Source organism: Ascaphus truei, chromosome 3 (assembly GCF_040206685.1).
Source record: "Ascaphus truei isolate aAscTru1 chromosome 3, aAscTru1.hap1, whole genome shotgun sequence".
NCBI lineage: Eukaryota > Metazoa > Chordata > Amphibia > Anura > Ascaphidae > Ascaphus > Ascaphus truei.
This window is the reverse complement of record NC_134485.1, coordinates 411,666,035-411,681,694: the sequence shown is the minus strand read 5'-3', so window position 1 is coordinate 411,681,694 and position 15,660 is coordinate 411,666,035. Positions and strand designations below refer to the sequence as shown.

At 41.0% G+C, this 15,660-nt stretch overlaps 1 protein-coding gene across 4 annotated transcripts in view; it reads right to left on the bottom strand.

The window, feature by feature from the left end:
• Positions 1–15,660, bottom strand: part of ALG8 (ALG8 alpha-1,3-glucosyltransferase) — a 33,202-nt gene that overhangs the window by 13,780 nt on the left and 3,762 nt on the right. The window contains exons 1-9 of one of the 4 annotated variants that reach the window (XM_075592620.1): positions 14,868–14,886; positions 9,401–9,479; positions 8,180–8,373; positions 7,267–7,376; positions 5,688–5,755; positions 3,995–4,121; positions 2,258–2,361; positions 930–1,050; positions 160–299 (exon numbers count right to left, since the gene is read on the bottom strand). In XM_075592620.1, the coding sequence (XP_075448735.1) occupies positions 160–299; positions 930–1,050; positions 2,258–2,361; positions 3,995–4,121; positions 5,688–5,755; positions 7,267–7,376; positions 8,180–8,283 (774 nt within the window). In that variant the 5' untranslated portion in view covers positions 8,284–8,373; positions 9,401–9,479; positions 14,868–14,886. Of the gene's footprint in view, positions 1–159; positions 300–929; positions 1,051–2,257; positions 2,362–3,994; positions 4,122–5,687; positions 5,756–7,266; positions 7,377–8,179; positions 8,374–9,400; positions 9,480–14,867; positions 14,887–15,660 lie in introns of those variants that run through there. The other 3 variants (XM_075592621.1, XM_075592617.1, XM_075592618.1) reach the window with 3 other exon arrangements.

The following is a 15,660-nucleotide window of genomic DNA, read 5'->3' as shown; positions in this document are numbered from 1 at the left end:
CATTTCTTCCTTCATCCGATTAGACCTTTTAATTACGGTCATCCCGAGGCACTGGACCTTTCTTTTTTATTTTTGTAGCGATTTTCTCTTGGCTTATTACATTTCTTTAGCATCTTTGCACATCTGTGTTGAACACAAGCGGCAAACTCTTTGGATTACCAGTATGGAGATAAAGGTGCAGATTAATGCTGCCATGGGTGAGACGGAGGGAAGGACGCGGTGCTGGAACTCCTGAACCAAACCTCCCGTCATCGAGCCTGCGGAGACACTCGTGGGATCGAGCAGCTGCAGCTTCACACCTGCGTGGGAAGGGACAAGAGCTGAGACAAGAGGCAGCCCTGGGAGGAGACTCTCACCCGTTCCATCAGCTTACAATGAACGCTTATTAGAAAGGTGCAATCTCCCGCAGTCGGACAACAGACATTTCGTAAACAATTTAACAATCTAATTGGCTTCCTTAAAAACAATTTAAACCATGCTAAAATTATTTGGCATTGCAGTTCAGGATGTCACCTCAATTAGTGCACTGGGAAGTCCACTTAAAAAGCAGCAGTCCCATAAATAGCTCCCCTCCACATGCACTATTTATTTATAGTATTGGAACAGTGGGGCACCCCACTCACTGGCACCAATTCATGGATTTTTACATTTAAACGGCAGTCCAAGAGGACGATTGATGGCATCATGGCCACCCCTGTATTATACAGTTGCTATTACACAGATAGGATCCATTCTACCAGAAAGGCTGGGAAGAGCAGGCAGAGGTTGAAACCTACAGAGCGCACCCTTACTGGAATGTGATAGGAAAACATGATAACCAAGAACCAAAGAAACAGCGGGGAAGAGAATCAGCGCCATGTTCCGTGCAGAATTCCAAGGCGAGTGCCGTCCTGAAACCCTTTAGAGCGGGGGGTTTAATAAAGCCGTACCGATAACGGAAAGCGCTTTGTCCATCACGTTGTACAATGCCCAGAAATTAGGGGCCCAGTAAGCGTGGCACAGGCCTCTTTTAAAGGGGAAAAGCCGAGACAGAACTTGAGGTATTTGACCCTGCAAGAGAAAATACGCAGATATCACAATAAATCAGTTTATACAAACAATAGGAGATAAATATGAAAACAGCATGAGATGTATGGTACATCATAACGTAAATGTTCAACGTAATAGATAAAGGGCCATGTTTACTAACAGTGCTATAGGACAGCTTAGAGGCCTATTTGGTTGAATATGTCTTATAGCGCCTGATGTGGCCTTATGGATATTTTTTTTTTTTTTTTTAAACGTCCTTCTTAAATATGTCACATTACTCCATTTTCTCTTATACTGGACTATGATATAAAAAGGGGGGTATTTGCCAAAAAGACTCCCGGCTGCAAAACTGGGGCAAGGTCTGTGCAAAAGAATTCATCAATGATTTATCAAAGGAAAAACACTTATTGCTTTCAATGGGATTCCTTTTCTTTGATGAATAGGACTATTTTTTGCATTAGCTTTGTCCTACATTTGCAGCCGGGAGACCTTAGTAACCGCACCCCATTATACAAAATAAAGTATAGATCAGCCGTTAACAATGGTAAAAAAATATTCTTAAATAACGGGGTTAATCACTTTGCTTCAAACCCAGCATAGGATTCTCAGTAGGTCGGCACGTTTGTAAGCCGAGTGAATAACATTTGATTATTAGATGGAAACCGAACTTAATAAAAAATAGTCACTATTAGAAATGTGTTTATGCATAAACACACGAGTTTGCAAGCAGCGTGAGGACGACACGAGACCCTGATAATGGTTTGATGCACCGATAAAACGTCAACGTTTTTAAGCCACAACTTCATATGCTGCAATTATGATTAAATGCTTAAGTGTAAAGATCCTTGTGTGACCTAGACACACTCATGTGCCAGGAAATCAAATGCACAGTTTTTTTTTTTTTTTTAGTAGAGAAGGTGGCCAACTTTAGTCCTCAAGGGCCACCAACAGGTCAGGTTTTAGGGATATCACTGCTTCAGCACAGTCGAAGACTGAGCCACTGATTAAGCTACCTGTGCTGAAGACAGGATATGTAGAAAACCTGACCTGTTGGTGGCCCTTGAGGACGGAAGTTGCCCAGCCCTGCTCCAGAGTAACAGATCTAGAAATGGATCCCATGCAGGGTAAGAGCAGTAACAGATCCAGGTCCCGAGTGAGAAACGGAGGACTTGCGCCCAGTATATTTGATTCAAGCACAGAAAAGTGACAAGACAAAGCACATTATTACCATGCATGCAAAGGGTCCATATGAAACTGCAAATACTAAGCAGACGATCAGGGCGAGAGAGATGAAACGCAGGATGCTGAAACTTCTCCAGCGGATAGATCCATCTGCAGAAAAACAGACAGGCAGACACTAGAATATAGCACAATTTAGTTTCCGCCCACTATAGCACAGGTAAAATATAATTAGGGTAATCATACGTCCTGGATTCCTGACATGTCATTTAAAACCGGGAAAAATAAATGGACACCATGTTTTTATGTGATCCATCAAATATTGGTAAACGCCAATGAAAACTATTAAGATAAACCAAACTGTCATTTTGTTACACGAGTTTGTGTTATATTAGGAAACGGAAAACAATAATGCAACATGAATGGGGATGCTCTGTGTTATACAAATAATTTTTTCTTAAGGTGTCCTAGTTTCTACTTTTGAAAATCAGGTCACCCCCAAGTATAATATACATACACATCATTTATACCCCATTTGAATTGAATAAAATACCTAGCGATTAAACTAAACAACAAAATGTGCAATTGCATTAACAATCACACGGTTGAGGTTATGACAATGTTCAATGTCATTGTAAATTCAATGTTCTATTTGAAATGTACCATGGTTTCAACCATAAAATTAAAAAATTCGCATCATAAGCTCTTTTCCGACTCCCTGGTTGAGAAGCATTGCGACATGGTATCAGTATTCACTTGTGTTGTACAGTCACGGCTGCAGTTACAAAAACATTTCTGTTCTGTACCCACCTAAAAAAAAAAAAAACAAAAAAAAAAAAAAAAAAAAAAAAAACAAAACAAAAAAAAAAACCTGTCCTGTATGTTAATGCAGACCAGTGTTTTTTTCAGTCAGGGTTCCCGGGAACCCTTGTAATTCCCCAGGCATCACTTAAGGCTGGGGTGTGCAAAGTGGGGGTGGGGGGCGCCAACACTGCCGGCTGTTAGAGGCCCACGCTTCCCAGAAGGCATTTCAAATAAATGCCGGGGATCACACGAGGCCTCTCTAACGTTTAACTTGCCTTGCGTTTCAGCGACGTGTCTCCATGGCAACCGGCGTCAAATGGCGCTGCGGGGGTCACGCTGTCATGGCAATTTGACATCAAGTTTGTCATGGTAAAGTGACGTCACATGGCCCCCGCAACATCATTTGAAGCCAGGGGCATGCGGGGCCCGAGCCGGAGGAGGGAGAGGAGACGGGGGGTGCATGAGGGAGACTTTGCGCACCCCTGTTTTAAGGGTTCCCTGCAATTTTCTGGTCATTTGAAAGCATTTACAATGCATCTGATCTCAGACGCGCTATTAGAGAGGGTTGGGGTTCCTCACAATGCATCTGATCTCAGACGTGCTATTAGAGAGGGTTGGGGTTCCTCACAATGCATCTGATCTCAGACGTGCTATTAGAGAGGGTTGGGGTTCCTTACAATGCATCTGATCTCAGACGCGCTATTAGAGAGGGTTGGGGTTCCTCACAATGCATCTGATCTCAGACGTGCTATTAGAGAGGGTTGGGGTTCCTTACAATGCATCTGATCTCAGACGTGCTATTAGAGAGGGTTGGGGTTCCTTACAATGTATCTGATCTCAGACACACTATTAGGGAGGGTTGGGGTTCCTTACAATGCATCTGATCACAGAGGCACTTAAAGAGGGTTGAGGTTCCTCAGAATTTCACTTGGGGTTCCTTAACCCAAAAAAAGGAGATTGGACCCCACTGATTTAGACTCACCAGGATTATTCCCCGTGATGCAGTAAGATCGTAACAAATACACCCCGTACGCTGGGGCGATGTAAAGGTAGATGTGCTTGAAATTCAGGAGAACAGCAAAGAGGAATGCACCTTCCAAATGTCTTTTCTGTCGGAAAAGAAAAAAATGGTACATGTTTTGTACATAAGCAATTATGGAGTAATGTTACATTGTATTGCCAGTGGGAGAACACTGCACAGAGCGCGCGTGACAACCGCGGGAATCAACAAACTCATTTGCCCGTCCCTGGAAATCAATATGTTTCCATACCGATTACACACTATGTACCGTAGCAGATATCATTGGATGATGTGTCACTGGGGTTTTGTGTTTGCCTTCCTCTGGATCAATATACTGTAAGTACGGATATAGGATAACGTATCGTGTCTAAATTTAGTATAGATTGAACTTGGACGCATGTCTTATCAACCTCATCGACTAACCACAGAATATAACGGAAGTGCAGACCATGGCAGCCTTGTGCTGTAGGACACTGCGTTATTAGTTTAGCAATTTAAGCCAAGCCTGTAAGGTTTCTTTATCCGTTCAGAGTTTTGTTACATATCTATGTATATGAGAAGCCAAGAATACGTTACCAAGTACCTCTCCTTTCCCACATTACTAACCGTGCAGGCGTCACGGAGGAAGGGAACGGTGCTGGCAGCTGCAGCATTGTGTACTTCTCCTTGAGATGTGGTGTAGCCACCATTTGACGTTACTGCTGTGTACAGTATGTGTCAGGCTTTTCTACAGTTCATTACTACCTTTGAAAAATTTGCAGCAGCTCGCTGAAATAACCTCCACTCATCCCTCTATATAGCAACTCTACTTCTGCTCCTGTTATAAAACAGAACGAGTATCAGTGGGACCCGCTCTCAGCCTCTTCTCTCCTTATAACGCGTCGTATCTCCCACGACAGTTGAGATTGAAGTCCTTGCTTTGTAGAACCTGCATTCTCACACTGTCCCTAGTAAGGTCTGAATCACGCACACTTTGCATAGTATATTTGTGTTGCACTGTATGTATATTTTTTTGACTTATACTGCAGATCTACATTCATTCACACGACACAAAGGAACGGAAACAATTTGTTTTTCACAGAAAGCAAATAAGAAAAAAAGTGCGCTTCAAAAAGTGACATTTTACAGTGATTTTAGAAATGAAATACAAGTATGTACATATGTACAAACGTTACGTATGCACATAGAATGGACACTAAAATTATATAAAAATTAGAGATTTGGCACTTCAATATTAATAAAAGATTATGATAATTACTTGGGGGGGAAAAGGTTGGGGGTCTGGTTTAAAAGGAGTGTCTAGTTAGTATAGAATTAGACTTCTGTACTGTGAAGCAGATATCATGAATTTATGCTATTTCTATACAAAGAACAATTCACTTTTTTGGGTGCTTGAAGCCAATTACACTGGCCCTTATATAGGACACACACTTTCAATGCCTCCTAACATCATTTTAATATGAATACAGCCAGTGTGGGGGCCTGGATACATAGATCAGTGTCACTGGGACTCACCAAGTTCTGATAACTGCAATTGACTTAAAGGGCAGTTAATGCCAAATAAAGCTCCAATGCCCACCCCCCCACCCCACCCTCTTATCCTCTATTTAAATATACATACAGAAAGTGGTCACAGCAGTGAAACACTTTGTACCTGAAATAGTCGGGCAATGGAGAGGAGCATGACCCCAGAGAGAAAGCCATTGTACTGAAAGTGAATATCTGGCGATATGATCAGGAAATAACACGGGCACAGTTAAAATATGAATCCTTTTAGTGCCGGAGGGTCGTGTCACCTCTGTGGCCATTGTCTGTGAGGTATCGCGCAGTGTCTGAAGGGGTCTTATATAGCCCCTCATTAAATATGGGCAATTTTAAATATTAAAAATAAGTAATATTTTAGTACTGCGTTTGATTAGTGCAGCATGTACCCACACGGTTTACATTTTTTGTATTTTATTTAGATTGATTTAAATTGTACCGTTGCCCTTGCCCCACGCCCCCCTCACAGGATGTCTGCTAAATACATCTTTGAGGCTGCAATAATCTAATGGGGGAGTTGGAAGATTCAGGCTCCTGTGGACAGCAAAGCTTAGCAAATGCTCTTATCTGAATTCACCAGCTGCCTCATGCACGCTTATACAGCCTCGACTCAGCCAGCTGTTTCTCAATGAAACGAACACCAATACTGTACTCAATTATACATAATCTGGGGGGACAGGGGGGACACTTCAATTCAAATACACATGGGATGTTTCACATTCTTTCATCAACAAAAACACGTGAATGTATTAATTACGTTATCAATGTTGGGGCTACCTCTCGGATGAGAGTTATAACAATGAATGTGAACCTTTTGAATGTGTGCCGAAAATGAAGGTTGCTCCATCAGTTTTTCTGCTACGCTCTGGATACATGCATAGTATGACAAGAGCAGAATGCATTCTGAACCTACTGTACAGCCCTCACTGAGCGGGCTTCAGCACATCTCCCGTGTCACACGGATCCCCTTCAAACCACACCTCACTTAACCTGTGTGTCTCAAGGACAGAGGACCAGGGCGGGGATAAGATCACACAGTTGTGCTGGAAGAGATGCTGCCACGTTACATGTTCCCCATTAAAACATTCCTTAAATGAGCAAAACTAGATAGACATGTGGGAGGAGGGGGTCTGCGGAGCTGATCCCAATTCATTTCAGCTCCGGGGACCGCCTGCTTCACAAAATATCTACCTCCTGAGGTGGGGGGGGGAGGGGGAGAGGGGGAGAAGAGGGGTGCGCCGGTAACAGCTCTGCAGGTTTAAAATAGGTCCTGCTTCCTATTGGCACGTGTGACATTTAAGCCGCCAGTTCAACAGCACCACACAGCCCTGCCGGAGCTGCTACCTGCACCCCCTACAGGGGGTCTCGGTAAGCAGGGGGAAATTAACAGTTCAGCTCCAGAGACCCCCTGCTTCCCATCTAGAACTAAAAAAAAAAAAAAATAATAAAAATGATACATATACATCTTTAAAGCCAGAACAGGGTAACTCTAGAATCCTCATGTACCGGGAGCACCACATAAGCACTTTAAGACTAAGCATAGGTATCCCAGAGTTAATATGCTTATCCAAATTACCTCGACCGATCTTGAACACGATACCTTTGGATAGGTCTCACACGAACACTGCCTTTTTTTTAATCCCCCATTAAGAATTGAAAGCCGTTCACGTTCCGGCTCAGTGAAAGGATACGGTCCACAACAAGCAAGCCAAAGTTCCAGAGAAGCAGCACAGCGAGAATAAACCCCGGCCTCTCCAGGACATCACACCGATCCTTCTGTCCAGTAACACATTTGCAGCATCTGAATCCAGATAAACAGAGTTACTGGTAGCATCGCAAACAGAGGCCTGGAGTTTTGTCCAACACTATCCGAGCTCTGGTAAAGTGCGGCTCTCAATGGGCTTGCTCGCCATTTGTAAAGCACAGATTTGGCTAGTTTCGTTTCTTTAGAAATTAAAAACCCTACTCTTTGGGGTATTAGGGGAGTGTCTGCGAAGTTATTTATTTCCCCTTATCTCACCCTGACCTAAGAGCGAGCAGAGAAAGATGTGGGGGGGAGGGACTTTGGCTGTACAAGCACTTGTTGAACACCTGGTGGATTATTTTCGTGATGGAATAAAATACTTTATTATTTATTGAAGTGCAGTCTCCTTTTGTACTGTTAGAATAATGTTTGGGACAGAGTCTCTACTCGTACTCATCTACAGAGCCAAGGCCAGGAGTCCCGGTTTCCAGTGTGTTGTGGGTGTTTTTGTGGGTGTTAAAAACATGGTGACCGTCAAAAGGGAGCAAAGGAAATCAAACTTCTCCCATGGGGTGAATAAAAAAAACAAAAAAAACAAAAAAAAAAACACGCTTTTGGCATCTGATATATAGGATGCACATCTGCTAATTTCATCTGTATAGTGTTTGAGGTTTTTTTCTCTTTGCTACCCCCCAAACGTAGTTAGATTTCTACATTCTATTTTTCTTTCCATCTAGCTGTACTCAACATAACTGAGCATATTTTGGACCAAACGTTTCCCTCTGCCAAACTGTATCCATTCATAAATACCAACGTTGTTTTAAAAGGAGTAATTTAACAAGGGCAAGAGACACACTTACTGTCTGACTGCGTAGATGAAGAGAACGTCAGTAATGATGACAGAAAACCTCTGAAAAAGGATGGTTTCCCGACTCGCGTAATTCAGATTCTCCACCTTCAGCATATCTCTGTCACAGTATTTGGCCACATGCGAGAGTACATACTCAAACCAAGCGAAAAACGGAGGGTAATCCAACGTCCACTCAGAGGTTGCCTGAGGACCAAGCAAAAAATTCAAACCATTGTTGTAGGAAGGTCTGATCAGAAAGCAGATCGTAGGCCCCCATGTACCTTTGATTAACTTAGGCGGTTATTCATTGGCACTTTTGCAGTTTTTTTCAAGACACCATCACACACAATCTTCTAGTCAGTCGGAGTTTCCCTGTGATAGCACCCCGGTAATCACCAAAGTGTAACGAATAACCGTTTTAGGCCATGTGCACTAAAGGGTGCTTGGCTTTAGCCCATCGTAACGCCTATTAATTTGAATGGGAGCTAGGTTGTGCTAAAATATGGGCCTTGGTATCCTATTTTGGGAATTCTAATAAAAATGTTAACCTGCCTTTTACACCCCTCCATAGAAGCCAAACCCTCATACAGCCACCGTACATGTTACTGCACTGTGATCTTACAATACCATTTAAAATGTCCTAAAACCATATAACCCCCAACCTATAGTATGATGGCAAGATCAGACAAACTATTCATTCTTTGGTTCAGCATCGTCACAGCAGTGCTGTGAGGAGCGCAATCCTACAGTATATTGAAACAGAAACATTGCACATCCTTTTAACCCTCAATACTGCATAAAAGCCTGCAATACCATAATTTACTCATTTTAGTTCCCAAATTACTTACAGCAACCCACAATATATTACCACCAGCTTTTCTCAAAGGACAGCATTAGTATCTCCAAGATATACATTTTAGATCATTTTCAGACAGATATTACAGCAACCAATATAGGTGAGAAGACAGCAGATCAGCACAATACAGTACTCAAAAAGCATGCATGTCACTGTATATTTAAAAAAGGACCTTCCTCCGATGACAAAACATCGAGTGCGCCTGTCCTCTGCAGCTGTTAACCTACAGGTTGATGTGTTACTAACTATTTTGACACCATTGTATGTCTGGGACATCACATGCAGTTCTTCAGATGTGCAACCACCAATGACTCTCTCCCGCTCCCCCCCCCCCCCATAAACAGAAAAGTTAGTAGCTCAGAATGAGGAGCTTACCTCATAGTACCACTTGGATACGGGCAGACTGTGGGTGATAGCAAGCCAGTTTCTGTGCACTTCAAAATCTGTAGAATGGCTGGAAAGGCACAATTACTAGTTCAGTAACACACATCGCTACAAAACAGCAATATTGACCTTTTTGCCCTTGATAGAGCATCTATATCAATGTAAGCTACAGCCACAGTAAGTGGTAGCATGTTCCCTTTTAAGATTTTAAACTTGACTTTTCCACATAATACAAAGTAAGTTGCTGTAGAATAGATGGTATAATTATGCTACGGGTAAATAGAGCCACATTGATGTTCTTGAACAGACAGATCTCTACTTACTATTAACCACCACTGGCATAAAAACGGGGGCTCAACTAGTGCAAAAGAAACGCACCACATGTATCAAGGGGAAATATCCAATGGAATTTATTTTCTTTCATAAATCTGGGGCTGTTTTTCTCACCACTCTATCCTCAGCTTTGCAGTGGGGATTCTTTAGTAAAAACACCCCACAGGGCTGCTAAACCACTGGCAGATCACTTTACTAGAAGTGAAATAAGAAAAAGGTCTGAAGTAGCTTGGTGGTAGCATGACTGGTTTTGAAGCGGGTGAAACAGTTCCAGCTCCGTGTGACCTTTGGCAAGTCAGTATTGGGCACTCTATACCATCCAAAGCCAATGGTCAGGCCGTTACGTTCCGGTCAAAACAATCCGATCCGCCGCTTTGGTGGATATAGAATAAGCCCCTTTATCTCTGTGCCACAGATTATTCTGCCAAATATTGTTATGCAGCCACATTAATACTTACACGTTTCCAACATGAAACCCAAACACTGTTATTCACCATCAAAGGAAAGGGTTCTTTACAGTAAAGGCAGTTAAATGTGAAATTCATGACCCATGGAGACTGTGATGGCAAATACAATAGATTTGTTAAAAAAAAAAAAGGTTGGACTTCTTTTTAGATAGGAAAGGTATACAGGGATATACCAAATAAGTATACATGGGAAGGATGTTGATCCAGGGAGTAATCTGATTGCCAATTCTTGGAGTCAGGAAGGAATTTATTTTTCCCCTTATGAGATATCATTGGATGATGTGTCACTGGGGTTTTTTGTTTGCCTTCCTCTGGATCAATAAGTATAGATACAGGCATACCCCGCATTAACGTACGCAATGGGACCGGAGCATGTATGTAAAGCGAAAATGTACTTAAAGTGAAGCACTACCTTTTCCCACTTATCGATGCATGTACTGTACTGCAATCGTTATATAAGTGCATAACTGATGTAAATAACACATTTGTAACAGGCTCTATAGTCTCCCCGCTTGCGCACAGCTTCGGTACAGGTAGGGAGCCGGTATTGCTGTTCAGGACTGATGACAGGCGCACGCGTGAGCTGCCGTTTGCCTATTGGGCGATATGTACTTACTCGCGAGTGTACTTAAAGTGAGAGTGTACTTAAATCGGGGTATGCCTGTATAGGATAAAGTATCTGTTGTCTACATTTAGCATAGGTTGAACTTGATGGACGTACGTCTTTTTTCAACCTCATCTACTATGCAACTGTTTATTCCAGATTATACAGTATGGTCAACAAACCACATCATTTTCAAAAGTAATTTAACCAATAAAAAAATGCAGTACATAGAGAACGTCTGAGATTCACCAAGACGCGATGCAGGGTATCGCACCCCGAACTGCCGTGGACTGGAATTCAAGTCCACAGCTGATAACGCAAGATCGCAGCTTGACAAAACCCAGCCCAAGTTCCATTGCAAGAGGTACAATCATTGGGGAATTCAAGAGTATAGCTTGAAAATATACATCTAATTCCCATTTGTATGCGTAAACTTGTTATCGAGCGAGCCAAGACTTCAACTAGACTTTGTGGACACTTTGGGTTTTGTTTTTTGTTTTTAAATTGTCCATGTGAACTCTACACAGGTCTGAACTGATTCTGATGACATGGTCGAGGGAAATTGGTGCAAGTCCCATCTTGAAAATTCATTTTATTTTTATAAACAGCAAAACATGTGAAGTGTTTCTTTATTTTTTTTAAATAAATCAGTGCTGTAGTATTAGATAAATAGTTAACTACAGCTGGAAAGTGAAGACATTTATTGCCACCACTTAGCAACTAGAAGCTCATTTAGAAGTGCACTCCTAGGCATTAAAACTTAACATTTAATTGGTAAATAGAGTAAAATAAGTTCTTAACATAAAGTGATAATGTTAACTACATATAATGTACATTGGCGAGAGGGAATGAGGAGATGATAGATGGCCAGGGTATATAGTAAGGTATGCTAATGCCTAATAGTACATAGCAAAAGCAGTGATACCAAATTGGCCTTTAATTGAGGAGTGGGTTACTCAGCTAAAAAAGCTCAAAAGTGCTTGCCCTGTGTATGAGTATTGTGCGTCATGTGGCGTAGCGTACCGAGCACCCAACCTGTATTGATAAATAGCCCAAATCAGTGTCCTGCTACTAAATATAATATTTAAGCTGTTGGATATGATCACTGTAAGTGCAACTCAATGACAGGTTGGTGGTACGTGGATTGATTCTGCGCCCAATGACGTTTAACAATCACTCTACATAGATGGTATGACAGGACAGCTATTGGTAATAAAAATCCAGAAATAAACTGATACTGAACACTCTGCTAATTTTTAAAGCAGTAAATAAATTATTACTGTGGTTATTGAACAAGCCGTCAATATATAATCAATTCCGTGAGAACTTGTGCTCAGCAAAATCCCTGTACACATATACTTCTACCAATTCATAAAGTAATTCATGCATGAATAGGTGTCTGTGTACAGCAGATGCTGACAAGCTAGCAGTAATGATGTTAAATGCTGGTTAACTCGCAACAATTGGCAATTGCAGTAATGTCTGTTAGCTACAAGGTAAAGTAACACAATGAATCACAGTACAGAGACAGGCTTCAGCAAATAACCACTGAGTGAACCGAGCCTGGTTAAACCTGGATACTAACGCATATAAAATGAGCACCAGCAGAGAGCACAGACACAAAGTAACAATACTACCAGTCTCTCTCAGATCCCTCGCGCTGACGTCACCACGCCAAAACGCCCTACGCGTTTCCCTCCTTAACGGAGATTCTTCAGGGGCGAGTGATAACCAGCTGATTACGGAAGCGTGTTATATAGCGTCATAGGTTGCCTTAGCAACCCGCGGGCCAATGGAGGGCTTGCGCAACGCTTATACCGATCAGTAGGGAACTGTATGCTAGAACAGCGGTTAATAAAGGGGTACACACTAATTTCAAACAATACAAAAAGGTCTAATAAAGGTTTAGATGAATCACCAGCATATGGGGCAAAGGCTCATGCATGTAGGCGTCTATGAGGCTTATGAACCCATGCCGAAGTGGCAGATACTGGATAGCAATTCTGTGATATGTGGCAAAGCTTAATCATTGCAGGCTGGAGGTATTCAAACATGTACTAGATGAAATGCATATTGAACTATACTTAGTCCATAATCAAAGGAATACTTGCTTACTTGCCAGTAAGCTAGGGAGCGTGTACAATAAATAACATATATGTTGTATTTATTTACATGAGGTATTTGGTGGATAAGTAAACATGATATCAACTCAACTGATGATCAAATGAATGGAGTATATGTAAAACCCTCGTTTAACCCTTGAGGGTACAATGTTTTTAACTTGTATATCCATTCTGCCTCACGTTTTAATAATCTGTTATTTATATCGCCACCACGTATATTATTTTTAAGGTGGTCAATGCCTGTAAAAGATAGGCACTTAATATCTCCCTGATGAATATTGTTTACATGGCGTGCAACTGGTGTTTCCAATTTATTGTGGACGGAGTTTATATGTTCGAGTACTCGTTTTTTAAACTCCCTGATTGTTTTGCCAACATATCTGAGGCCACACTCACAACTGATCAAATATATTACATTGATGGTTTTACAACTTATATAGTGTCTGATATCAAATGTCACTGATTTATCATGAGCCAAGAATGATTTAGCAGGGTTAATATATTGGCATGCTTTGCAGTTCTGGCACTTGTGCATGCCCTTTGGTGGAGGTGTTAGCCAAGTCGATAGTGTAGGGCGTTTAAAATGACTATGCACAAGACCATCCTGCAAATTAGCAGATCTCCTGCTAGTGATACTAGGAGTGCTTTTTAGAATTTTAACAAGGTCATCATCAGATCTTAAGATGTACCAATGTTTCATAAAAATCTTCTTGATCTCATGCCACCTATAGTTATAGGTTCCAATGCAACGAACCTGTGTATTAGGTGGTTTCATGTTTGGACCCAGTAATTGTGCTCTATCACTATCTCTAGCGCGATGATATGCGTTTTTCAATGTAGACATTGAGTATCCCCTATCTAAGAACCGTTCTTTCAGGTCCTGAGCCTGTATGTGAAATTCTCTCAAAGTGGAACAATTACGGCGTAATCGCAGGTATTGTCCAATAGGGATACTTTTGACTAGAGATGGAGGATGGTGGCTGGTAGCCGCCAAAAGACTGTTTGTGGCCGTCTTTTTTCTAAAGATTGTTGTTTGCACATTGCCATCTGGGTCCTTGCTTATTTTCAAGTCCAAGAATGTTATCTCAGTTGCATTGTACTCAAAGGTCAATTTTAGGTTCAAATCATTAGCATTCAATAGAGACACAAATTCAACCAATATAGTGACTGGACCATGCCAGATCAACAATATGTCATCTATGAAACGAATCCACAAGTCAATGTATTGTGTGTATTGTGCAAATCTTTCACTGAACACAAAGATTAGATAAATAGTTAGCATTTTTAAATTATTTAACTCAATGCCATTTTTAATGAGTTTTAAAGCATCCTTTGATTTTTATAGCAGGTTTTAACCCACCTCCCCAGCAGTGCAAGATCTTTGCAACAATTTCCTGTTTGGGATAATTTGTTGCCAATATTCCCAGCAGTTTGAGCTGTAAACTGTAACAATAGATTGTTACCTTAGTAATACATTGTAGCTGTTCAAGTGACTGAAGCAGCCATTATGTTAGGCACACAATCAGGATTTTGACAGATTTATAACAGTAGCACCAAATTGCCAGTTTACATAAGTAGAATTAAACCTTGCCACATACTTTACATATTTAAAAAAAAAAAGTTGGAAAGTACTATTGCTGTTTTAAGTGAGAAAAAAAAATGAAACGGTCCATACAAAACATTACATTTATTATTTTGCAACTTGTACTAAATTTTCAAACAATTTGCTTGAACCATTTCAGAGCAATTAAATATTTCAATGTGGCCGTGATAATTATTCATTGTGCAAGAGGTTTTTGATTGGTTGTCCACGGTATGCATGTCTTTATTTATATAGCGCTTCACAGCAGTAATACACGTGACAATCAATCATATAATTAACAAATACAAATAACACATGAAGGGGCGAAGCGCTTCAGATATAAAAGTACCATTTAGGAAAAGGAGTCCCTGCTCCGAAGAGCTTACAATCTAATTGGTTGGTAGGAAGAACATACAGAGAGGGCGTTCTGGCAAGTGAAAAAAAAAAACGAAAGAAAGATTAGGGAGTGATCAACTTAAACCATACTAATTGAAATGTATAAATTAATTAATCCAATCGATAATGGTGAAATGGGTGCAAACTGTGAACTGAAAAGTGAATCAGTGAAGTGAAGGGTCCAAAATGTTTGTACCCCGAAGAAAATTCACTTAGATGCACACCACTAATTAAAATAAACTTTTATTAATTATTACTTAAAAACATATTACCGAGTGTGTAGTAAACTGTGTTTAAAAAGAAATTAAAATCACATAACACATGCACCAGAGTCCCCCTCATATATGAGCACTCCTACTCAGTACATAGTGGTAGGGTGATGGGGATTAAATGGTGCAATCAGCAAAGGTGGAAAACCACCAAATCAGTGGATAGCACACTATGGGATATGATACAATGATATGATACGATACCTAATAACATTGCTCATGCTGCATTTATCACGTGATGTCGTCATCAGGCTCCGTTATGGAGCTGTTTTAGTACAGTGTTAGTCAGCTTGTCAGTGTTGATAGCCTGCTAATGGTTATTTATATATTTTACCAGGGAGGCAAGTTATTTGGTTCTCACCTAGTGTCATTGGCGTTCTACATCAATACGCTCCAAGTATACTTAGCTTGTACAAGGGCTCATTTGAGTGGATTTAAGTGACATCTGTGGCTGTATCATTCTGCTCACTTATAAAT